Source organism: Scyliorhinus torazame, chromosome 28 (genome assembly GCF_047496885.1).
Source record: "Scyliorhinus torazame isolate Kashiwa2021f chromosome 28, sScyTor2.1, whole genome shotgun sequence".
Lineage (NCBI taxonomy): Eukaryota > Metazoa > Chordata > Chondrichthyes > Carcharhiniformes > Scyliorhinidae > Scyliorhinus > Scyliorhinus torazame.
In genome coordinates, this window is record NC_092734.1 from 42,024,968 (window position 1) to 42,049,605 (window position 24,638).

The 24,638-nt window shown below is 50.3% G+C and overlaps 1 protein-coding gene across 4 annotated transcripts in view; it reads right to left on the minus strand.

Moving 5' to 3' along the window:
- Window positions 1–24,638, minus strand: part of psap (prosaposin) — an 89,959-nt gene that overhangs the window by 57,799 nt on the left and 7,522 nt on the right. For 2 of the 4 annotated variants that reach the window (XM_072491883.1, XM_072491881.1), the window contains exons 3-7: window positions 23,869–23,994; window positions 21,361–21,537; window positions 10,624–10,764; window positions 1,040–1,096; window positions 98–193 (exon numbers count right to left, since the gene is read on the minus strand). In XM_072491883.1, the coding sequence (XP_072347984.1) occupies window positions 98–193; window positions 1,040–1,096; window positions 10,624–10,764; window positions 21,361–21,537; window positions 23,869–23,994 (597 nt within the window). The remainder of the gene's footprint in view (window positions 1–97; window positions 194–1,039; window positions 1,097–10,623; window positions 10,765–21,360; window positions 21,538–23,868; window positions 23,995–24,638) is intronic. The other 2 variants (XM_072491882.1, XM_072491885.1) reach the window with 2 other exon arrangements.

Below are 24,638 nucleotides of genomic sequence, written 5' to 3' on the forward strand. Positions count from 1 at the left end.
TCTCCAGCTTCAGAGAGTAGGCAACGAAAACCTGGCATGAAGGAAACATCTAGACATTTCCTAGACCCATCACCATAACAGAGGCACTTTACTGTACCTGGACAGGATTAACAATAGCTTCCAGGAGGGGCTTCATTGGCACAATGGCTGTTTTCTGGCAAAATCCATTCATTGTACAGATCTCTTTTGCATCCTTAAAAAGAGGCAGTGAAATCACAAGTAAAATTACAGAGTCAAAAAATGAGATGAGAACAGTCGGAACAAGAACTGTTTGGAAAAGCCCAGGAGGAAGGACTATCTTAGATGTGATGCAGCCACTAGCACCGGCATTGTTGGCTGCTAAATTCACCAATGGTGCAAATCAAACGCAATATCAGAGAGATGTAGAGATGGAGCACGGCACTGTCGCAGGAGGACAGGGTGGAACACAGCAGGGCCACAGACACGTTGTAGTGCTACCGATTTGCTATTGGGCTCTGCTAACTTCAAAGCTCTGAGCTTTCCACAGCATCAACTGGTCGGACTATCTGCTGTGGTTCAGAGTGCTATGATCTGACACCCAAGATCCCGTTGGCTATTATGGGCTGGGACATCGGCCTTAGTTCCTGCTGCATCCGATGAGTTGCAACATGAGCTCTTAGAGGCAGAAATACCCACTGAAAGCAATAAATGTCCCAAGACAGTTGAGGCGCCCGATCGCAACGAGGGCAGCAAGGTGAGGGCAGGAACTGGCATTTGTAACCGGATTAAAGGAGAAAAAAATATAATAATTCTCCTCCTTCAAATCGCATTTTAGATATCCCCGCTAAAGGGAATGGGCCTACGGATCCGAGGCTGGGGCGGCGTGTGTCCGCCCCCCTCCTGTGGAACCCAGACCCGGGCAGCAACAGTCCCCCTCCGCACAGAACCCAGGTCAGGCAGCAGCAACCCCCCCTTCGGACCCCAGGCCCGGGAGTGGAAGATTAGGAAGCTGGATCAGAAAGTACAGTCTTCTCAATATATAACCTGATTTTTATATCTGGATTGTTCTCATACTCACTGTATTCATCAATATCTCAGCCACCTGCGGTGCCTGCAAAGAGATGTACTTCTCACACTGCAATGACAAGGGAATGAGTTGCACATTATAACCCACCACCTGGTGTGTTTAATTAACATTTCCACAATTCACCCGATAAGGAGAGCAAGGCGATTGGATGCTGCAGTGTCGCACCTGGTCACAAACGTGACAATTACGGAGCAGCTAACGGAAACAGCAGCTTGTTAGAATGTGTGGAAATTTCCTCTGAGGAATGGGATCAAACTACAATCGTTATCAGAGGGTCTGGAACCTTCACCTGGTCAAACTGAGAAACACACGTTTGTTTGGAATCGCCGCTGAGCGAGACAGACAGCCGCCATCCTCTACCCAGTCTGAGGAGACACACATTGCTGCCGGATCCGCACAGGCAAAGCACAATTCTAACGGGTAAAAATTCAGCTAGAAACAAATTTAACCCTCGCAAGTATCAGCGATAACTTGGGAAATCTTACATCTGGACTAAAATGGCTGGAAAAGGAGTGACTGCACATTGGTACCCAATTAAAATTCTGATCCACTTTTGGGGTCTGCTGCACCACTGCCGACGTGCCAAGATGTCAAGTTCACTGCACAGGGAGAGTGGGAGCAGGCACCCTGACACTGGCACACAAGTTGGGGGACAATCTTTTCAACCTCCTCACTGTCCCACTCACCCTCCCATGGCTGGCCCCCATGGACTCTGTAGATCAGCTCTCACCGTCCCTCTCTGCGTCTCGCTCCACAATATCTCTGTCGTAAGAATAAAGCTCTAAATGATTGCATCAATGGCATTGATGGGATTCTTACTGAGGGGCGATGACACCTTTCCCCTTAATGAACCTTCCCACCTGGCCAGAACTTGCACCGCATAGACCATTGTGGCGGTGGCGTTGATCCAGTCGTTAAATCAAAGCTCCCTTCTCCTCCTCGGAGTACCTCATCTTCTGTCACCCCCCCTCACACCTTCCATTTCAAATCTTGGCTCTCCACCACCCACTCTTCTTCTCTGCACCCAATGACTGTGCACCCTTGGTGATTTCAATCTCCATCTCAACTCATCCCGTTCTCTCTCCTCTGCCCTCATATTGTCCCTTAATCTCCCCCTCCGCATAAACTGCCCAAACCATATTCACAACCTTAGCACCAACCTTAGTATCTCTTCTGGCCTTGCGACTCCCATCGTATCACTGGAGAATAAGCTATCTCACTCCCACAACCTCCACCCTATTTTCCCTGCAAATAAAACTCTCCCCATTCACTTATAACTTCGCTTTCAAAAACCTTGGCCCTCCATTCAACATCACACTGGTAGCTGGCACTCTGCGCAGCCACACCCTCACCTGCGTCTATGGTGTCCGAGTCACTGAGGATTTCTTGACTTTATTCAGTTTCATAGCTCTTCACACCCAAACGCGCGCGCACACACCCAAACGCATGCGCACACACCCAAACGCATGCGCACACACCCAAACGCATGCGCACACACCCAAACGCATGCGCACACACCCAAACGCATGCGCACACACCCAAACGCATGCGCACACACCCAAACGCATGCGCACACGCACACGCGCGCACACACACACACATGTCCCAGTTGTCCTCACATTTGTATTTGCTCAAACTACAAAAAAGTCTTTGGCAGGTAGGATCAAGGATAACCCTAAAGCTTTCTATAGATATGTCAGGAATAAAAGAATGACAAGGGTAAGAGTAGGGCCAGTCAAGGACAGGGATGGGAAGTTGTGCCTGGAGTCCAACGAGACAGGAGAGGTGCTAAATGAATATTTGTCGTCAGTATTCACACAGGAAAAAGACAATGTTGTCGACGAGAATACTGAGATTCAGGCTACTAGACTAGAAGGGCTTGAGGTTCATAAGGAGGAGGTGTTAGCAATTCTGGAAAGTGTGAAAATAGATAAGTCCCCTGGGCCGGATGGGATTTATCCTAGGATTCTCTGGGAAGCTAGGGAGGGGATTGCTGAGCCTTTGGTTTTGATTTTTAAGTCATCTTTGTCTACAGGAATAGTGCCAGAAGACTGGAGGATAGCAAATGTTGACCCCTTGTTCAAGAAGGGGAGTAGAGACAACCCTGGTATAGACCAGTGAGCCTTACTTCTGTTGTGGGCAAAGTCTTGGAAAGGTTTATAAGAGATAGGATGTATAATCATCTGGAAAGGAATAATTTGATTAGAGATAGTCAAGACGGTTCTGTGAAGGGTAGGTCGTGCCTCACAAACCTTACTGAGTTCTTTGAGAAGGTGACCAAACAGGTGGATGAGGGTAAAGCAGTTGATGTGGTGTATATGGATTTCAGTAAAGCGTTTGATAAGCTTCCCCACGGTAGGCTACTGCAGAAAATACGGAGAAAGGGAATTCAGAGTGATTTAGCAGTTTGGATCAGAAATTGGCTAGCTGGAAGAAGACAAAGGGTGGTGTCTGATAGGAAATGTTCAGACTGGAGTCCAGTTACTAGTGGTGTAGCACAAGGATCTGTTTTGGGGCCACTGCTGTTTGTCATTTTTATAAATGACCTGGAGGAGGGCGTAGGAGGATGGGTGAGTAAATCTGCAGATGACACTCAAGTCGGTGGAGTTGTGGACAGTGCGGAAGGATGTTACAAGTTACAGAGGGACATAGACAAGCTGCAGCGCTGGGCTGAGAGGTGGCAAATGGAGTTTAATGCAGAAAAGTGTGAGGTGATTCATTTTGGAAGGAATAACAGGAAGTCAGAGTACTGGGCTAATGGTAAGATTCTTGGCAGTGTGGATGAGCAGAGAGATCTCGGTGTCCATGTACATAGATCCCTGAAAGTTGCCACCCAGGTTGAGAGGGTTGTTAAGGAGGAGTGTGTTAGCTTTTATTGGTAGAGGGATTGGGTTTTGGAGCCATGAGGTCATGTTGCAGCTGTACAAAACTCTGGTGCGGCCGCATTTGGAGTATTGCGTGCAATTCTGGTCGCCGCATTATAGGAAGGATGTGGAAGCATTGGAAAGGGTGCAGAGGAGATTTACCAGAATGTTGCCTGGTATGGAGGGAAGACCTTATGAGGAAAGGTTGAGGGACTTGAGGCTGTTTTCTTTAGAGAGAAGGTTAAGAGGTGACTTAATTGAGGCATACAAGATGATCAGAGGATTAGATAGGGTGGACAGTGAGAGCCTTTTTCCTCGGATGGTGATGTCTAGCACGAGATGGACATAGTTTTAAATTGAGGGGAGATAGATAAAGACAGATGTCAGAGGTAGGTTCTTTACTCAGAGAGTAGTAAGAACATAGAACATAGAAAATATAGCACAGAACAGGCCCTTCGGCCCACGATGTTGTGCCGAACCTTTGTCCTAGATTAATCATAGATTATCATGGAATTTACAGTGCAGAAGGAGGCCATTCGGCCCTTTGAGTCTGCACCGGCTCTTGGAAAGAGCACCCTACCCAAACTCAACACCTCCACCCAACACCAAGGGCAATTTGGGCATTAAGGGCAATTTATCATTGGCCAATTCACCTAACCCGCACATCTTTGGATTGTGGGAGGAAACCGGAGCACCCGGAGGAAACCCACGCAGACACGGGGAGGATGTGCAGACTCCGCACAGACAGTGACCCAAGCCGGAATCGAACCTGGGACCATGGAGCTGTGAAGCAATTGTGCTATCCACAATGCTACCGTGCTGCCCTTGAGAACAAATAAATCTACACTATATCATTTTACCGTAATCCATGTACCTATCCCAATAGCTGCTTGAAGGTCCCTAATGTTTCCGACTCAACTACTTCCACAGGCAGTACATTCCATGCCCCCACTACTCTCTGGGTAAAGAACCTACCTCTGATATCCCTCCTATATCTTCCACCTTTCACCTTAAATTTATGTCCCCTTGTAATGGTTTGTTCCACCCGGGGAAAAAGTCTCTGACTGTCTACTCTATCTATTCCCCTGATCATCTTATAAACCTCTATCAAGTCGCCCCTCAACCTTCTCCGTTCTAATGAGAAAAGGCCTAGCACCCTCAACCTTTCCTCATAAGACCTACTCTCCATTCCAGGCAACATCCTGGTAAATCTTCTTTGCACCTTTTCCAAAGCTTCCACATCCTTCCTAAAATGAGGCGACCAGAACTGTACACAGTACTCCAAATGTGGCCTTACCAAAGTTTTGTACAGCTGCATCATCACCTCACGGCTCTTAAATTCAATCCCTCTGTTAATGAACGCGAGCACACCATAGGCCTTCTTCACAGCTCTAACCACTTGAGTGGCAACTTTCAAAGATGTATGAACATAGACCCCAAGATCTCTCTGCTCCTCCACATTGCCAAGAACTCTACCGTTAACCCTGTACTCCGCATTCATATTTGTCCTTCCAACATGGACAACCTCACACTTTTCAGGGTTAAACTCCATCTGCCACTTCTCAGCCCAGCTCTGCATCCTATCTATGTCTCTTTGCAGCTGACAACAGCCCTCCTTACTATCCACAACTCCACCAATCTTCGTATCGTCTGCAAATTTACTGACCCACCCTTCAACTCCCTCATCCAAGTCATTAATGAAAATCACAAACAGCAGAGGACCCAGAACTGATCCCTGCGGTACGCCACTGGTAACTGGGATCCAGGCTGAATATTTGCCTTCCACCACCACTCTCTGACTTCTATCGGTTAGCCAGTTCGTTATCCAACTGGCCAAATTTCCCACTATCCCATGCCTCCTTACTTTCTGCATAAGCCTACCATGGGGAACTTTATCAAATGCCTTACTAAAATCCATGTACACTACATCCACTGCTTTACCTTCATCCACATGCTTGGTCACCTCCTTAAAGAATTCAATAAGATTTTTAAGGCAAGATCTACCCCTCACAAATCCGTGCTGACTATCCCTAATCAAGCAGTGTCTTTCCAGATGCTCAGAAATCCTATCCTTCAGTACCCTTTCCATTACTTTGCCTACCACCGAAGTAAGACTAACTGGCCTGTAATTCCCAGGGTTATCCCTAGTTCCTTTTTTGAACAGGGGCACGACATTCGCCACTCTCCAATCCCCTGGTACCACCCCTGTTGACAGTGAGGACGAAAAGATCATTGCCAACGGCTCTGCAATTTCATCTCTTGCTTCCCATAGAATCCTTGGATATATCCCGTCAGGCCCGGGGGACGTGTCTATCCTCAAGTTTTTCAAAATGCCCAACACATCTTCCTTCCAAACAAGTATTTCCTCGAGCTTACCAATCTGTTTCACACTGTCCTCTCCAACAATATCGCCCCTCTCATTTGTAAATACAGAAGAAAAGTACTCGTTCAAGACCTCTCCTATCTCTTCAGACTCAATACACAATCTCCCGCTACTGTCCTTGATCGGACCTACCCTCGCTCTAGTCATTCTCATATTTCTCACATATGTGTAAAAGGCCTTGGGGTTTTCCTTGATCCTACCCGCCAAAGATTGTTCATGCCCTCTCTTAGCTCTCCTAATCCCTTTCTTCAGTTCCCTCCTGGCTATCTTGTATCCCTCCAATGCCCTGTCTGAACCTTGTTTCCTCAGCCTTACATAAGTCACCTTTTTCCTCTTAACAAGACATTCAACCTCTCTTGTCAACCATGGTTCCCTCACTCGACCATCTCTTCCCTGCCTGACAGGGACATACATATCAAGGACACGTAGCACCTGTTCCTTGAACAAGTTCCACATTTCACTTGTGTCCTTCCCTGCCAGCCTATGTTCCCAACTTATGCACTTCAATTCTTGTCTGACATCGTATTTACCCTTCCCCCAATTGTAAACCTTGCCCTGTTGCACGTACCTATCCCTCTCCATTACTAAAGTGAAAGTCACAGAATTGTGGTCACTATCTCCAAAATGCTCCCCCACTAACAAATCTATCACTTGCCCTGGCTCATTACCCAGTACTAAATCCAATATTGCCCCTCCTCTGGTCGGACAATCTACATACTGTGTTAGAAAAGCTTCCTGGACACACTGCACAAACACCACCCCATCCAAACTATTTGATCTAAAGAGTTTCCACTCAATATTTGGGAAGTTAAAGTCGCCCATGACTACTACCCTATGACTTCTGCACCTTTCCAAAATCTGTTTCCCAATCTGTTCCTCCACATCTCTGCTACTATTGGGGGGCCTATAGAAAACTCCCAACAAGGTGACTGCTCCTTTCCTATTTCTGACTTCAACCCATACTACCTCAGTAGGCTGATACTCCTCGAACTGCCTTTCTGCAGCTGTTATACTATCTCTAATTAATAATGCCACCCCCCCACCTCTTTTACCACCCTCCCTAATCTTATTGAAACATCTATAACCAGGGACCTCCAACAACCATTTCTGCCCCTCTTCTATCCAAGTTTCCGTGATGGCCACCACATCGTAGTCCCAAGTACCGATCCATGCCTTAAGTTCACCCACCTTATTCCTGATGCTTCTTGCGTTGAAATATACACACTTCAACCCATCTCCGTGCCTGCAAGTACTCTCCTTTGTCAGTGTTCCCTTCCCCACTGCCTCATTACACGCTTTGGCGTCCTGAATATCGGCTACCTTAGTTGCTGGACTACAAATCCGGTTCCCATTCCCCTGCCAAATTAGTTTAAACCCTCCCAAAGAGTACTAGAAAACCTCCCTCCCAGGATATTGGTGCCCCTCTGGTTCAGATGCAACCCGTCCTGCTTGTACAGGTCCCACCTTCCCCAGAATGCACTCCAATTATCCAAATACCTGAAGCCCTCCCTCCTACACCATTCCTGCAGCCACGTGTTCAACTGCACTCTCTCCCTATTCCTAGCCTCGCTATCACGTGGCACCGGCAACAAACCAGAGATGACAACTCTGTCTGTCCTGGCTTTTAACTTCCAGCCTAACTCCCTAAACTTGTTTATTACCTCCACACCCCTTTTCCTACCTATGTCGTCGGTACCAATGTGCACCACGACCTCTGGCTGCTCCCCCTCCCCCTTAAGGATCCTGAAGACACGATCCGAGACATCCCTGGCCCTGGCACCCGGGAGGCAACATACCTTCCAGGAGTCTCGCTCGCGACCACAGAATCTCCTATCTATTCCCCTAACCATTGAATCTCCTACAACTATTGTTTTTCTATTCTCCCCCCTTCCCTTCTGAGCCCCAGAGCCAGCCTCAGTGCCAGAGACCTGGCCGCTAGGGCCTTCCCCCGGTAGGTCATCCCCCCCAACAGCATCCAAAACGGTATACTTGTTTTGAAGGGGAACGGCCACGAGGGATCCCTGCACTTTCTGCCTGTTTGTTTTTTCCCCCGACTGTAACCCAGCTATTCTTGTCCTGTACCTTGGGTGTGGTTACCTCCTTGTAACTCTTCTCAATCACCCCCTCTGCCTCCCGGATGATCCGAAGTTCATCCAGCTTCAGCTCCAGTTCCCTAACACGGTCTTTGAGGAGCTGAAGTTGGGTGCACTTCCCGCAGGTATAGTCAGTGGGGACACCGGTGGTATCCCTCACCACCCACATCCTACAGGAGGAGCATGTAACTGGCCTAGCCTCCATCCCCTCTTACCACAGAATATAGCTGCCCTGTGGACTAACTAGATCTCCGCCCTCCGACCCTGCTCCCAGTCAGCTACACTTTCTGTAAACTCCTGGCTCTCTTCGCACTCTTTGTGGAAATGTCGGAAACAAAATGAAAGGAGCACCTTACTCCCTCCTCACCTAACTCCCTCGGTCACCAAACTCTCACTCTCAAATTCACCAAAATCACCACTCAGTGCAAACAAAGTCTGCACTGTAGGGGATCACTTTTATACTGTGAATCTAGCCTCTGAAAACTGGCCTAATCCAATTAACTAATTAACAAGCTCCAGCTGCAAGTGCCTACAAGGGCGTGGAATGCCCTGCCTGCAACAGTAGTGGACTCGCCAACACGAAGGGCATTCAAATGGTCATTGGATAGACATATGGACGATAAGGGAATAGTGTAGATGGGCTTTAGAGTGGTTTCACAGGTCGGCGCAACATCGAGGGCCGAAGGGCCTGTACTGCGCTGTAATGTTCTACTTAATTAAACAATGTTCTTCACATGTGCATCTTAACAACATGGAATTAACACACAACTTACACACATCTTTCTCATCTCCCCTTACACCTCTGGCCATACTAGTCTGAAAACGCTCCATCTCGCAACCTAAGCAGTCTCGGATTTGGTTAGTACCATCCAAGGGAGACTGTCTGGGAATACCAAGAGCTTAACTGCAGTTTTGCTGTAGTATAGTGGTCATCATTTTTGTCTCTCATGCGAAAGGGCTCCAGTTCAAAATCAGGCAGAGACCTTTCACCCAAAAAGCATTTGGAAATGTTAATCTGCCTTTAAGCTTTCTCCAAGCTCATTTTGCCCATGAGATCAGTCTCCTCAACCACTAAATTGATTATCCCCCCCCCCACAGCTTCCCTGTTACTGATATGACTGTGACACAGGTAAACTCTTCTTCCTTCTCAATCTGCCTTCAGACTTTGATACAGCTGAGCGCACCGTCCTCCTCTAACCCCTCTCCACTGATACAAAGATGTGGTTAGGTGGGGTTACGGGGACAGGGCGGCGGAGGGGGGGGGGGTGCAGGGTGCTCTTTTGGACAATTTAGCGTGGCCAATCCACCTACCCAGCACAGCTGTTTGGGTTGTAGGGGTGAGACCCACGTAGAGAACGTGCAAACTCCACATGAACAGTGAGCTGGGGTTGGGATCAAACCCGGGTCCTCGGGGCCGTGAGGCAGAAGTGATAACCACTGTGCTGCCCACCCCTGTAGAGATTCTGTGGATATTTGGCCTGAATGTAGCTGCAGTCACCCGGTCCCATTCTAATGTAGCCAGAGAATGATCTTCAGTGACTTTCTCTCCGAACTCTGCACTGTTGTCTTTGGTGTTCCCAAGGATCTATCCGTGGTTCCCTCCTATTTCTCATCCACGTGCTGTCCCTTGCTCACATCACGCAAAAACAGTGTTAGTTTCCACGTGCATTCTCATACCCCCCAACCAGCTCTCTCAATATTTGCACCTTCTTTGAATTGTGAAATTGCATTTCTGACATCCGATACTGGTTAAGCAAAATGTGTTCAAATTAAAGATTCAACTGAGGAAGGAGGAGTGTTCCGAAAGCTAGTGATTCAAAACAAACCTATTGGACTTTAACCTGGTGTGGTAAGACATCTTACTGTATTAAACATTGGGAAGATTGAAGCCGTTGCTTTTGGTGCCGGCCACAAACTCCATTCTCTAGCTACGCCTGAGGGTGAACCAGACTGTTTGAAACTTTGGCGGCATATTTGAGCCCAAGAGGAGTATACAACAATAGACATGTCAAAAGCAGCCCTGCCCCACCTCAGTTCATCCCTGCTGAAACCCTCAGCCCGATCTTTATTACATCTGACACTCGACTATTTCAATTGCTTTTTCCAGACGAGCCTCCCACTTTCTACCCTCTGTAAACTTGAAGCCATCCAAAATTCTGCTGCCTGTGTGTTAATGTTTGGCAGATGTGACACATTGATACATTCAGCAGCTGCAACACACCCTGTATGACTCACCAGTTGTGTCAAGCCAGCCCCAAGGTTACACTGCTGCTTCAACTGAGCAACAAGCTCCTCGAAGACGCTGGCCTTGTCTTTTGCAGCAGTCTGAATCTCGGTGATGAACTGGGTACAATCCAGGCACACGTCATCATTGCCCTGAAACAAATGGGTCAGAATTAGGAGACCTGAAACAATCCACCCACGCTCAGTACTGGTCAAAGACGGGTGTCCCTGGATTCTCTGGTCCCGCTGGCCGCGCACTCCCGGTTTCCCGGGAATTCCCATCGAAGAGAATCCCTTCGCCAGCGAACGCCATGCACCTCCCACTGCCGAGAAGCAGCGGGGAGGCTGGAGAATCGCACCCAGACCTCCAGCTCCTTCAATCGCGTTAGCCAGAAAGGAACAGTGTGCCATAGAATAAAAAAACAATAACCTGTTTCCTTTTACAAAACTACGCACTGTTCCTTTAGGATGTTGCAGAATATAACATTTATTAATTTCAGGTGGACAGCTAAGGACCCAAACCAATCCCTGGGCTGATCAAATGTGACCTTTGGAAAAGAGCGCGAGTGAATGGAACAAGGAAAAATAAGTAAGACAACATGAAGTTGAGGCATAGCGAGGGAGCCAGTCGAGAATGGTATCATCGAGCTGAATCTCAGAGGTGTTGTTGAACAGACTGAAATGGCTGACGAGCAATGAGGCTCGGGGCTAGGACAGCAGTGACCAACGGTGTCACTGGTAACTTTGAGGCCTCGCACGACAAGCAGCTAAAATCCGATGTGGAGAGATTTAAACGAGACGGCGGAAGAGGCAGGTGCAGAGTTTTGAGTGCGACAACTTCAAGGATCTTTTGCAATAGAGGGCAGGCTGGAGGAAGAACGGGAATTATACCAATGAGATCAGGGTATGTTTGATCTCTCTCAAAAGAACAGAGCAACAATGGTTGTCAGGGCATCATGAACTGATTTACTTACAAATAATCTTTTTATTCATTTGCTAGCGTTTGTTTTATTCCACAGAATTCTTTGATAACACAGTCATGAGTGAGCTTTCAAAAGCAAACCGTTTCAGTGGACTTTTGTTCAACCAGGAATTGATAAGTAAATTGAATTTGTCTATCACATTGACAATAAACATTGTCTTTAAAGAGCTGATAACATAAAAAATGTGACAGAAAATGAAGATTGCACCAGGCTAAGGAGATAGAGAGAATATCTCTCCCTCCCCCACTACTAGCTATGGACAAAGATGACTCTGCAGATGATAAGCTGAAACGAGCAAGGATCAGATGATTTATACAATGATCATTTTCAATTTCCTTTGTGCCGGCCAGCCATTAACAGCAGCAGTGTTTTGTCCGTCAGCAACTGATTAAAAATCCCTTGACTCTCATGAGATTGTCAGTAACCTCGGTAACCTGTGCATTTCAATGTCCGCAACATCGCAGACACTGTACAGCTGTGCGCTCGCACACACACATCTTAGAACAAATACTGAGTTTCAACTCTGAACGAGTCTTCTTCAGCTCCAAAAGGTTAATTCTGTTCCTTGTTCCGGTGTTGCTCTGTTGGCTGAACGGCTGGATTGGGATGCGGAGCGAGGCCAGCAGCCTGGGTTCAGTTCCCGTACCGGGAGGCCAGCAATGTGGGTTCAGTTCCCGTACCGGGAGGCCAGCAATGTGGGTTCAGTTCCTGTACCGGGAGGCCAGCGGCCTGGGTTCAGTTCCCGTACCGGGAGACCAGCAATGTGGGTTCAGTTCCCGTACCGGGAGACCAGCAATGTGGGTTCAGTTCCCGTACCGGGAGGCCAGCGGCCTGGGTTCAGTTCCCGTACCGGGAGGCCAGGAATGTGGGTTCAGTTCCCGTACCGGGAGGCCAGCAATGTGGGTTCAGTTCCCGTACCGGGAGGCCAGCAGCCTGGGTTCAGTTCCTGTACCGGGAGGCCAGCAAAGTGGGTTCAGTTCCTGTACCGGGAGGCCAGCAATGTGGGTTCAGTTCCCGTACCGGGAGGCCAGCAATGTGGGTTCAGTTCCCGTACCGGGAGGCCAGCAATGTGGGTTCAGTTCCCGTACCGGGAGGCCAGAGGCCTGGGTTCAGTTCCCCTACCAGGAGGCCAGCAATGTGGGTTCAGTTCCTGTACCGGGAGGCCAGCAATGTGGGTTCAGTTCCCGTACCGGGAGGCCAGCAGCCTGGGTTCAGTTCCCGTACCGGGAGACAGCAGCCTGGGTTCAGTTCCCCTACCAGGAGTCCAGCAATGTGGGTTCAGTTCCCGTACCGGGAGGCCAGCAATGTGGGTTCAGTTCCCGTACCGGGAGGCCAGCGGCCTGGGTTCAGTTCCCGTACCGGGAGGCCAGCAATGTGGGTCCAGTTCCCGTACCGGGAGGCCAGCAATGTGGGTCCAGTTCCCGTACCGGGAGGCCAGCAATGTGGGTTCAGTTCCCGTACCGGGAGGCCAGCAAAGTGGGTTCAGTTCCCGTACCGGGAGGCCAGCAAAGTGGGTTCAGTTCCCGTACCGGGAGGCCAGCAAAGTGGGTTCAGTTCCCGTACCGGGAGGCCAGCAATGTGGGTTCAGTTCCCGTACCGGGAGGTCCAGCAATGTGGGTTCAGCACCCGTACCGGGAGACCAGCAATGTGGGTTCAGTTCCCGTACCAGGAGGCCAGCAATGTGGGTTCAGTTCCTGTACCGGGAGACCAGCAATGTGGGTTCAGTTCCCGTACCGGGAGGCCAGCAATGTGGGTTCAGTTCCTGTACCGGGAGACCAGCAATGTGGGTCCAGTTCCCGTACCGGGAGACCAGCAATGTGGGTTCAGTTCCCGTACCGGGAGGCCAGCAGCCTGGGTTCAGTTCCCGTACCGGGAGGCCAGCAGCCTGGGTTCAGTTCCCGTACCGGGAGGTACAGCAATGTGGGTTCAGTTCCCGTACCGGGAGACCAGCAAAGTGGGTTCAGTTCCCGTACCGGGAGGCCAGCGGCCTGGGTTCAGTTCCCGTACCGGGAGACCAGCAATGTGGGTTCAGTTCCCGTACCGGGAGGCCAGCAATGTGGGTCCAGTTCCCGTACCGGGAGACCAGCAATGTGGGTTCAGTTCCCGTACCGGGAGGCCAGCAGCCTGGGTTCAGTTCCCGTACCGGGAGGCCAGCAATGTGGGTTCAGTTCCCGTACCGGGAGGTACAGCAATGTGGGTTCAGTTCCCGTACCGGGAGACCAGCAATGTGGGTTCAGTTCCCGTACCGGGAGGCCAGCAATGTGGGTTCAGTTCCCGTACCGGGAGACCAGCAATGTGGGTTCAGTTCCCGTACCGGGAGGCCAGCGGCCTGGGTTCAGTTCCCGTACCGGGAGGCCAGCAGCCTGGGTTCAGTTCCCGTACCGGGAGACAGCAGCCTGGGTTCAGTTCCCCTACCAGGAGGCCAGTAATGTGGGTTCAGTTCCCGTACCGGGAGGCCAGCAATGTGGGTTCAGTTCCCGTACCGGGAGGCCAGCGGCCTGGGTTCAGTTCCCGTACCGGGAGGCCAGCAATGTGGGTTCAGTTCCCGTACCGGGAGGCCAGCAATGTGGGTCCAGTTCCCGTACCGGGAGGCCAGCAATGTGGGTTCAGTTCCCGTACCGGGAGGCCAGCAAAGTGGGTTCAGTTCCCGTACCGGGAGGCCAGCAAAGTGGGTTCAGTTCCCGTACCGGGAGGCCAGCAAAGTGGGTTCAGTTCCCGTACCGGGAGGCCAGCGGCCTGGGTTCAGTTCCCGTACCGGGAGGCCAGCAGCCTGGGTTCAGTTCCCGTACCGGGAGGTACAGCAATGTGGGTTCAGTTCCCGTACCGGGAGACCAGCAAAGTGGGTTCAGTTCCCGTACCGGGAGGCCAGCGGCCTGGGTTCAGTTCCCGTACCGGGAGACCAGCAATGTGGGTTCAGTTCCCGTACCGGGAGGCCAGCAATGTGGGTTCAGTTCCCGTACCGGGAGGCCAGCAATGTGGGTTCAGTTCCTGTACCGGGAGACCAGCAATGTGGGTCCAGTTCCCGTACCGGGAGACCAGCAATGTGGGTTCAGTTCCCGTACCGGGAGGCCAGCAGCCTGGGTTCAGTTCCCGTACCGGGAGGCCAGCAATGTGGGTTCAGTTCCCGTACCGGGAGGTACAGCAATGTGGGTTCAGTTCCCGTACCGGGAGACCAGCAATGTGGGTTCAGTTCCCGTACCGGGAGGCCAGCAATGTGGGTTCAGTTCCCGTACCGGGAGACCAGCAATGTGGGTTCAGTTCCCGTACCGGGAGGCCAGCGGCCTGGGTTCAGTTCCCGTACCGGGAGACCAGCAATGTGGGTTCAGTTCCCGTACCGGGAGGCCAGCAGCCTGGGTTCAGTTCCCTTACCGGGAGGCCAGCAATGTGGGTTCAGTTCCCGTACCGGGAGGCCAGCAATGTGGGTTCAGTTCCCGTACCGGGAGGTACAGCAATGTGGGTTCAGTTCCCGTAACGGGAGGCCAGCGGCCTGGTTTCAGTTCCCGTACCGGGAGGCCAGCAATGTGGGTTCAGTTCCCGTACCGGGAGGCCAGCAATGTGGGTCCAGTTCCCGTACCGGGAGGCCAGCAATGTGGGTCCAGTTCCCGTACCGGGAGGCCAGCAATGTGGGTTCAGTTCCTGTACCGGGAGGCCAGCGGCCTGGGTTCAGTTCCTGTACCGGCTGAGGTTATTCACAAAGGCCCCACCTTCGCAACCTTGCCCAATAATGTTAGGACACGAATCACCCACTGGTTGGATAGAGGAGGCAGCAGAACACCCCTCACCCCTCTCGGCATTCCCTCAGGACCGGCACGCACCCCCGCCCTGCAAGGACCGGCACTGCCCCGCGCAAATGTCCGTCCCTCTCCATCAGACAGCGCGGCGGTCCCACAGAAGTGGCACTGCTACCCACAAGACCAGCCCTGCCTCACAAGAGTGTCCATCCCTCTCAACAGACAGCACGGCACTCCCTTAGCACCAGCACTGCCCGACACAAGTGTCCATCCCGCTCCAGCGCGGCGTTCCCTCAGGAGCTGCACTGCCCCCCCACACGATTGCGCACACCTCTCCCTCCTCCCCGCGGCGGAGTTCCCTCTGGACGTCTGTTCGAGAGCTCGGAGGCCGCCCAGTGGAGCACGCTGATTGGTACTGTGGCCTCGAAGGGTATAATCTATGGCCCTGGGATCGGACTGTGCGAACACCGCCCGGGTTCGGTGCCGGACACGGACTGACGGAAAACTGTGCGCACGTAGCCCCAGGCCACCCGCAAACTTGCCCCGAGTCCGCTTTTCAGCTCCACCCCAAAAAAACCTCAGCCTGTCAATCCTTTCCTAAACCCACACATTTCTGGTATCATTCTTTAACTCTTGTAAATGACTCTCTTCAGAGCCTCTACATCCTTATTCATTTAGCAACTAGAACATCAGCATGCCGTACTTGATGTGTAATCTAACCAGGTTCAATATAAATTTTGCATAATTTACCTAGTTGTCAATTCTATCCATCTCGCCCTGTGCTTAATTTCCATTTTTATGGCCTTGCTAACCTGTTGAGTAACTTCTGGTGATTAATGGATTTGCATTTTGAGGTTCCTTTGCTCCTCTGTGCAACCTAGACTCGGATCTTGCAACTAAGTAATGCCTCCCTATTCTTCCAACCAAAATGCACTGCCTCATTTATCAGAGTTGAACTTCATTGCCAATAATTTGGCCATTCTGAAAGTTTAAGATCCTCCTGTATTTGTTTTATTTCTCTTCAGTGTGAACGAAACTGGTGTAAGCTGAGAATTCAGGAAATGTGTTTTTGATTCCTGGTCTGAATTGTGACTGTAAATAGTGAAGAGCAGTGATTCAGGCACTGACCATGTACAACAGCACGTCCCACCTTCTGCTAGAGTGTACAGTCACCCTTTACACCCACTCTCTGCTCTTATCTTGAAGCCAGTTGTCCTGTCATTTGTCCATGACTCCCAACCTCTCACTTCATAATCTATGAAGGGAATTGTATCAAAAACCTTCTGAAATTTAAGAAGGGGAAGGGGAAAAGCAGGGGGGTTTCTGCGACGCGGCAGGGGTGAGAGATGACATGGTCAAGGGCGAAGAAAGGGGCCATCTGGGATGGGCGAGGTACAGAGTGGAATTAAAGGGGCAGCAGTTAAGTGGGGAAGATGACGGACGGTAGAGGGGGTTGGAGGCGCAAGCCCCCGGTAAGGTTGGGTAACGTGGAACGTCCGGGGACTGAATGGGCCGGTTAAAAGGTCGCGGGTGTTCGCGCACCTCAGGAGCTTGAAAACGGGGGTTGCCTTTTTGCAGGAGACTCACCTCCGTGTGAAGGACCAGGTTAGGTTAAGGAAGGGGTGGGTCGGGCAGGTTTTTCACTCGGAGTTTGATTTGAAATTGAGGGGTGTGGCAATTTTAATGAGCAAAAAAATGGGATTTGAGTGCGAAGGATCCAGGTGGGAGATATGTGATTGTGAGTGGGGTATTGGAAGGGGCACTGGTAGTGTTGGTAAATGTGTTCATTTCATTTTCATTTCATTCATGAGGGGGTTGCTGGCAGCAATCCCGGATTTGGCCACGTACCAGTTGATCATGGGAGGAGATTTTAACTGTGTCCTGGAGCCGAGGGTGGATCGATCGAGCCCCAGGTCGATGGGTAGGGTACAAATGGCAAGGGAGCTGGGGGGAGGGGGGGGGGTATATGGAGAGGGTGGGTATGGTGGATCCATGGTGCTTTCAGAACCCAGGGGGAAAGGAGTATTCCTTCTTTTCACACGTCTAGAAGGTGTATTCGAGGATTGATTACTTTGTAGTGAGTCGGGAGATTTGGGTTGGGGTGGAGGCGTCGTATAGACCCAATCATTATTGAACACGGATGTGAAAGTATTGGCTAAGTTGTTCGCGGGGAGGATGGAGGATTGTGTCCCGTGGGTCGTTGCAGAGGATCAAACAGGCTTCGTGAAGGGCGGGCAGCTCGCGGGTAATATAAGACGGCTGTTGAATGTGGTGATGAATCCGTCGAGAGCTCTGGTACCGGAGGTGGTGGTGTCTATGGACGTGGAGAAAGCATTTGATTGGGTGGAGTGGCGGTACTTGTTCGATGTTTTGGGAAGGTTTGGGCCGAGATTTGTGGCGAGGGTGAGGACGAATGATATGAGCTCACGAAGCTTTGACTTACATAGGGGTACGAGGCAGGGGTGCCTGCTGTCGCTGCTGCAGTTTGCGCTGACCATAGAGCCATTGGCGATGGTACTCAGGGGGTCGGCAGAGTGGCAGGGAATAATGAGGGGACAGAGGGAGCATCGGGTGTCGCTCTATGCCGATGACCTCTTGCTGTATGTTTCGGATCCATTGGAGAGTATGGGAAGGATTATGGGCCTGTTGGGAGGTTTGGAGGGTTCTCGGGATACAAGCTGAATGTGGGGAAAAGCGAGGTATTCCCAGTGAATGAGCTGGCACAGCGGGGTAATTTCGGGGGACGCCATTTACGGGAGCGAGGGATAGGTTTAGGTATTTGGGGATTCAGGCAGTGAGGGAATGGATGGGGCGCCAGAAATGGATCTTAACGAAGCTGGTGAAGGAGGCCAGGGAGGATCTTAAGAGGTGGGACACACTGTACTGAACATTGGCAGGGAGGGTCCAAGTGGTGAAAATGAATATTCTGCCGAGGTTCTTGTTCATCTTTCAGGCTCTCCCGATCTTTATACCAAAGGCTGTTTTTCAGAAAGTGGACACAATCATCTCTGACTTTGTATGGGAGGGGAAGGTGCCGTGAGTGGGGAGGACCCTGCTACAGAGGCAGAGGCAGCAGGGGGGGTTGGCATTGCCAAACTTGCTTCATTATTATTGGGTGGCGAATGTGGACAGGGTGCGGCGGTGGGAAGGAGAAGGGGTAGAGTGGGTTAGGATGGAGGAGGCATCTTGTAAGGGGTCTAGTTTGAGGGCTATGGTGACGGCAGCGTTGCCAATGGCTCTGAGTAGGTTTTCAGGGAGCCCAGTGGTGCAGTCCACGGTGAAGATATGGAATCAGCTGAGGAGGCATTTTAGGGTGGAAGGGATGTCGGTGCTAACGCCGCTGTGCGGGAATCATGGGTTTGAGCCGGGGCGGATGGATAGTGTATACAGGAGGTGGAGGGAAGTGGGGCTGGTCAAGGTGAGGGATTTGTATTTGGAGGAAGGGTTCACCAGTCTGAAGGAGCTAAGGGAGAGCTGCCGAGGGGTAGTGAGTTCAGGTATCTACAGGTTAGGGACTTTGCACGAAAGGTCTGGAAGGGGTTCCCTAGATTGCCGGGATACACCCTGCTGGAGCAACTGCTGCTCCTGGATGTGGAAGGGGAGGGAAGAATTGGGGATATATATAAGTGGCTGGGGGAGCAGGGAGGCGAGCATATGGTGAAGATCAAGGACAAATGTGAGGAAGGCATTTTGGAAGGTCTAATGCAGGTAGGGAATATACAGTGAATGGTAGAACCCTAAAGAGTATTGAAAGTCAAAGAGATCCAGGAGTACAGGTCCACAGGTCATTGAAAGGGGCAACACAGGTGGAGAAGGTAGTCAAGAAGGCATACGGCATGCTTGCCTTCATTGGCCGGGGCATTGAGTATAAGAATTGGCAAGTCATGTTGCAGCTGTATAGTACCTTAGTTAGGCCACACTTGGAGTATAGTGTTCAATTCTGGTCGCCACACTACCTGAAGGATGTGGAGGCTTTAGAGAGGGTGCAGAAGAGATTTACCAGGACGTTTCCTGGTATGGAGAGCATTAGCTATGAGGAGCGGTTGAATAAACCCGGTTTGTTCTCACTGGAACGACGGAGGTTGAGGGGCGACCTGATAGAGGTCTACAAAATTATGAGGGGCATAGACAGAGTGGATAGTCAGAGGCTTTTCCCCAGGGTAGAGGGGTCAATTACTAGGGGGCATAGGCTTAAGATGCAAGGGGCAAGGTTTAGAGTAGATGTACGAGGCAAGTTTTTTTTTTTTTAAAACAGAGGGTAGTGGGTGCCTGGAACTCGCTGCCGGAGGAGGTGGTGGAAGCAGGGACGATAGTGACATTTAAGGGGCATCTTGACAAATACATGAATAGGATGGGAATAGAGGGATACGGACCCAGGAAGTGTAGAAGATTGTAGTTTAGTTGGGCAGCATGGTTGCCACGGGCTTGGAGGGCCTGTTCCTGTGCTGTACTTTTCTTTGTTCTTTGTAATTGGGAAGCGGAGTTGGGAATGGAGATCAATTGGGGAGTATGGAGTGAGGCACTGCGAAGGGTAAATGGGACCTCCCCTTGTGCAAGAATTAGCCTGATATAGTTTAAGGTGGTGCACAGGGTGCATATGACTCGGGCGAGAACGAGTGGGTTCTTTCAGGGGGTAGCAGATGAGTGTGAGACGTGTGGGCGGGGGCTAGCGAATCATGCGCACATGTGAAATGAAATGAAAATCGCTTATTGTCACAAGTAGGCTTCAAATGAAGTTACTGTGAAAAGCCCCTAGTCGCCACATTCCGGCGCCTGTTCGGGGAGGCTGGTACGGGAATTGAACTGTGCTGCTGGCCTGCCTTGGTCTGCTTTCAAAGCCAGCGATTTAGCCCTGTGCTAAACAGCCCCGTTTTGGGGTTGTGAAAAATTGGGAAGATTCTGGGCGGGTGTGTTCGCAGTCTTAGCCAGGATAGTGGAGGAGGAGGTGGACCCTTTGGTGGCGATATTTGGGGTTCCAGAGAAGCTGGAGCTCATGGAGAGGAGGAAGGCCGATGTTGTGACCTTCGCCTCTCTGATTGCACGGCGCAAATTTTGCTGGAGTGTCGGTCGGCATCGCCACCGGGGGTAGCGGCTTGGTTGGGTGACCTGTATGACCGGTTAGAGAAGATAAAGTATGAGTTCAGCAGGGGAGTTTGAGAAAAGGTGGGGGGTGTTTGTGACTGTGTTTGAGGAGCTGTTCGTCGCAGGGGAGTGGGTGTCGATGATGGGGGGGGCGGGGTATAGTTGATTGTTGGGAAGAATGTTTCCCGGGGTGGTTATTTGCTGTAACCTACTTTCATACAAGGTTGAATAAAATGCGCTTAAAAAAAAAACCTTCTGAAAATTCATCATCAGGAATTTGATGGTTAACAGGGCTCTCTCACAGCGCCAGGGACCCGGGTTCAATTCTGGCCTTGGGGGGGGGGGGGGGGGGGGGGGGGGGGCAGCACGGTGGCACAGTGGTTAGCACTGCTGCCTCACGGCGCCCAGGTTCGATCCCGGTCCCGGGTCACTGTCCGTGTGGAGTTTGCACATTCTCACCGTGTCTGTGTGGGTCTCACCCCCACAACCCAAAGGTGCGCAGGGTAGGTGGATTGGCCGCGCTAAATTGCCCCTTAATTGGAAAAAAAATAATTGGGCACTCGAAATTTACAGAACAAAACAGGGTAAGTTTGGGATAAACTGCCCAATTCACGTGGTTCTGGCCAATCATGGAGCAGTCTGGAATATCCAGCAATCAGAAGTTTAAACTTCCCACCCAGAATGCGTTTATGTCAGGGTTTCCAATGGATCCCGCACGCACGCACATTTGCGAACCCCTCCAGTCTCCATCTATCCAAAGAACAGAAGACCTGAGCCTCTATTTCCCTCTCCACAGATGCTGCCTGGTCTGGTGAGTAGAGAGATGAAGTAAAGAAATGATAAAAGATAAGGCAGTCCAGGCATCAGATGACAGTCAAAGTCTGCAGTGCACCACACAAACAACTTTACATCCAAGTCAACAATACCACAATTGCATTCTGCTTCCTGCTTACCTTTGGCTTGGTGAGCTGCTGTGGGTAAAGGAGGAGAGGAACATTGGCAATGAAAGGGGGTGTTAATTTGGACATGCCCACTTCTGGTATCTCATTGGAGAGAATATTTTTCTCAGCGAGATTCTCCTGCAGCGACTGACACAAGTGCATGGCACTGCACATAACCTCAGGATTCTCCTGTCAAAGGAGACAGAAAGTGAGACACACAAAATTGGACCTTTTTCTAAATCACAGTGATGCAAGAATCAAGCCCTCATTTCAGTCCTCAATCAGATATGGAGGTGTGAGACCCCCTCCCTGGGCATCTTCCCCTCCACTGGACATCCTGTCCCCCTACCCCGTCCCCCGCCTCCCCTCCAACCCATCACTGCATCGCAGGGAATAGGGGTCTGGCCTCTTCAAGCCATCAGGAAACGGTCCAGGCTCCGGAGACAGAGGGAAAGAAAAGAGACAGAAGCAGAGTGGGAAAAGAGGAGAGAGAGAGAAAGGGAGGGAGAGAGAGAGAGAAACAAAGAGAAAAGAGAGGGGGGGGGGGGAAAAGAGAGGGGAAAGGGAGAGACTGAGTGAGTGAGAAAGTAGAGAGAGAGACAAACAGAGGGTGAGAAAGGAGAGAGCGAGAGAGAGCGAGAGAGAGCGAGAGAGAGCGAGAGAGAGCGAGAGAGAGCGAGAGAGAGCGAGAGAGAGCGAGAGAGAGCGAGAGAGAGCGAGAGAGAGCGAGTGAGAGCGAGAGAGAGCGAGTGAGTGAGAGTGAGTGAGGAGTGAGAGAGTGAGAGAGTGAGTGAGAGAGTGAGTGAGTGAGTGAGTGAGTGAGTGAGTGAGAGAGTGAGAGAGCGAGTGAGAGAGTGAGAGAGCGAGTGAGAGAGAGCGAGTGAGAGAGAGCGAGTGAGAGAGAGAGTGTGAGAGAGCGAGTGAGAGAGAGCGAGTGAGAGAGAGCGAGTGAGAGAGAGCGAGTGAGAGAGAGCGAGTGAGAGAGAGTGAGAGAGAGTGAGAGAGAGAGAGAGAGTGAGTGAGAGTGAGTGAGAGTGAGTGAGAGTGAGTGAGAGTGAGTGAGAGAGAGTGAGAGAGAGTGAGAGAGAGTGAGAGAGAGTGAGAGAGAGTGAGAGAGTGAGAGAGAGTGAGAGAGAGTGAAAGAGAGTGAGAGAGAGTGAGAGAGAGTGAGAGAGAGTGAGAGAGAGTGAGAGAGAGTGAGAGAGAGTGAGAGAGAGTGAGAGAGAGGTGGTGGAGAAGAGGGGAAAGGGAAAGACTGAGTGAATGAGAAAGTAGAGAGAGAGAGACAACAGAGGGTGAGAAAGGAGAGAGGTGGAATGAGAAAGAGTGAGTGGGAAAGGAAAGCAAGCAAAATGCTGAGCTGAGTTTCAGGAATGCTCTGGGTGAGTCACAAGCTACAAGAACCCGTGATTCACATAAAGCTGTGTTACGGGTGAGGCGTTTTCAGAACCCCAAAATGTATCATGGAGTTCAACCAACCTCTCCCTTGAATGTATTTGTTGCTTTTCCGAGCACACGGCTTGTTCCCTAGGTGTGGGATTACAATTATGGAGACGTGGGTTTTTAAACACAAAACACTGTTTATTCCATGAACTCAACTTAACATCTTAAATAAACATTGGATCTCTTAACACCCCTTATTTCAAAGATAACTCAGAAAATATTGCAACAGTAAATAATTCCCTAAAATGTTCCTTCAAACTTCCAAGAGACTTAACACCTTTAAACAAAATCACATCAGGTTAAAGGATATATATATTTTCTGTAGAATGGAAGAGATATATTAGCTTGGTTGCCTTCAGGTCCAGCAAAACAGCCAGGCACTTTAAAACTGCAAAACCAAACTGCAAAACTTGCAGCTCTCTGGAAACACACACACACTGCTTTTAAACTGAAACTAAAAACCTGCAAAATGGCTGAACTGAGCTGAGCTCCACCCATTCTATGACATCACTGTTTTCTTAAAGGTTCTTAAACATCCAGTTCTTTTTTTTTTAAATTTAGAGTATCCAATTCATTTTTTCCAATTAAGGGGCAATTTAGCGAGGCCAATCCACCTACCCTGCACATCTTTTGGGTTATGGGGGCGAAACCCACGCAAACACGGGGAGAATGTGCAAACTCCACACAGACAGTGATCCAGAGCCGGGATCAAACCTGGGACCTCGGCGCAGTGAGGCAACTGTGCTAATCACTTGCGCCACCGTGCTGCCCCTAAACATCCAGTTCTTAAAAGGCACTCTCGCATGACAGCTGTTTCACTTCCAAGTCCTGATTTTGATAGCGCGACCTTATGTTCAGGACTTACTGTTCTTAGCTTGCCTTCAACTGCATCTGTAAGACCTAAACTACTCCCGTGTGGTGGGAAATCCACATTCTGACCACTGGCCTAAAAATGTTCTTCCTGCTTGAAACCAGACAGATTGGGAAGTGGAGAAAGAGGCTAACTTCTTGTTTCAATGTGTTACTTCACTAGACCACTGACATTTAAGATCCAAGACATGGAAAAGCCCAATTTACCAACTCTCCCTTGAGAATATCCAAGATAATTGGCAAGTAGTTATCGACCAATTCATTGCATTCCGACGTCAAGGATGGGCTTGGAAGCAGTTCACAAGCTGCCTGCAGGTAACCTCGCAACTCCTCCTGGGAGATAAAACAGGCAAATTAAATCAAACACTTAACAAACTCCTGGTAATTCAATACATTTAAGGCAAGGATAAACAGGTGCAGGAGGGCGTTCATTAATTCTTCAGCACAAGCAAAGAGGTATTTGTGGACACAGGGATGGTTCGGGCAGTTATATACTCGGAATGTTTCACTTTATGACCAAATCTAAACTGCGCAAGGGTTTGACTTCTGGTCTCTTACCAGAAGTAGAAATTTCCATCGAATGGCTGTCGGACGTTTAGCAGGGTACCAGAGATCCGTGGGTTAAAGGTGTAGGTTGGAAATTAAGAGCTTTTCAAAAAGCAGAATGTTACAATCAGAGTACTTTGTGCGAAGAACGGCTGAAGGGGGGTTCAATCGTTGTGATCACTTGTGATCAGTGGACAATAAAGTAGACGGGCGACATTCATACCATCACACGTGGGTGTGCGTGGGTGTGTGCGCGTGGCAGGATCATCGACTCACAGTTCAGGATTCAATCTTTGGAGATTTGGATTAAAAGGGCATTGTTTGCCTTTGTTGTTAGTAGGACACTGACCCCAGAAGGACCTGGTGGCCCCGAGGCGTGTACCTGACTTCATTTTCCATACAGCTCTACCCCACAAACTTTAACCCTTCTC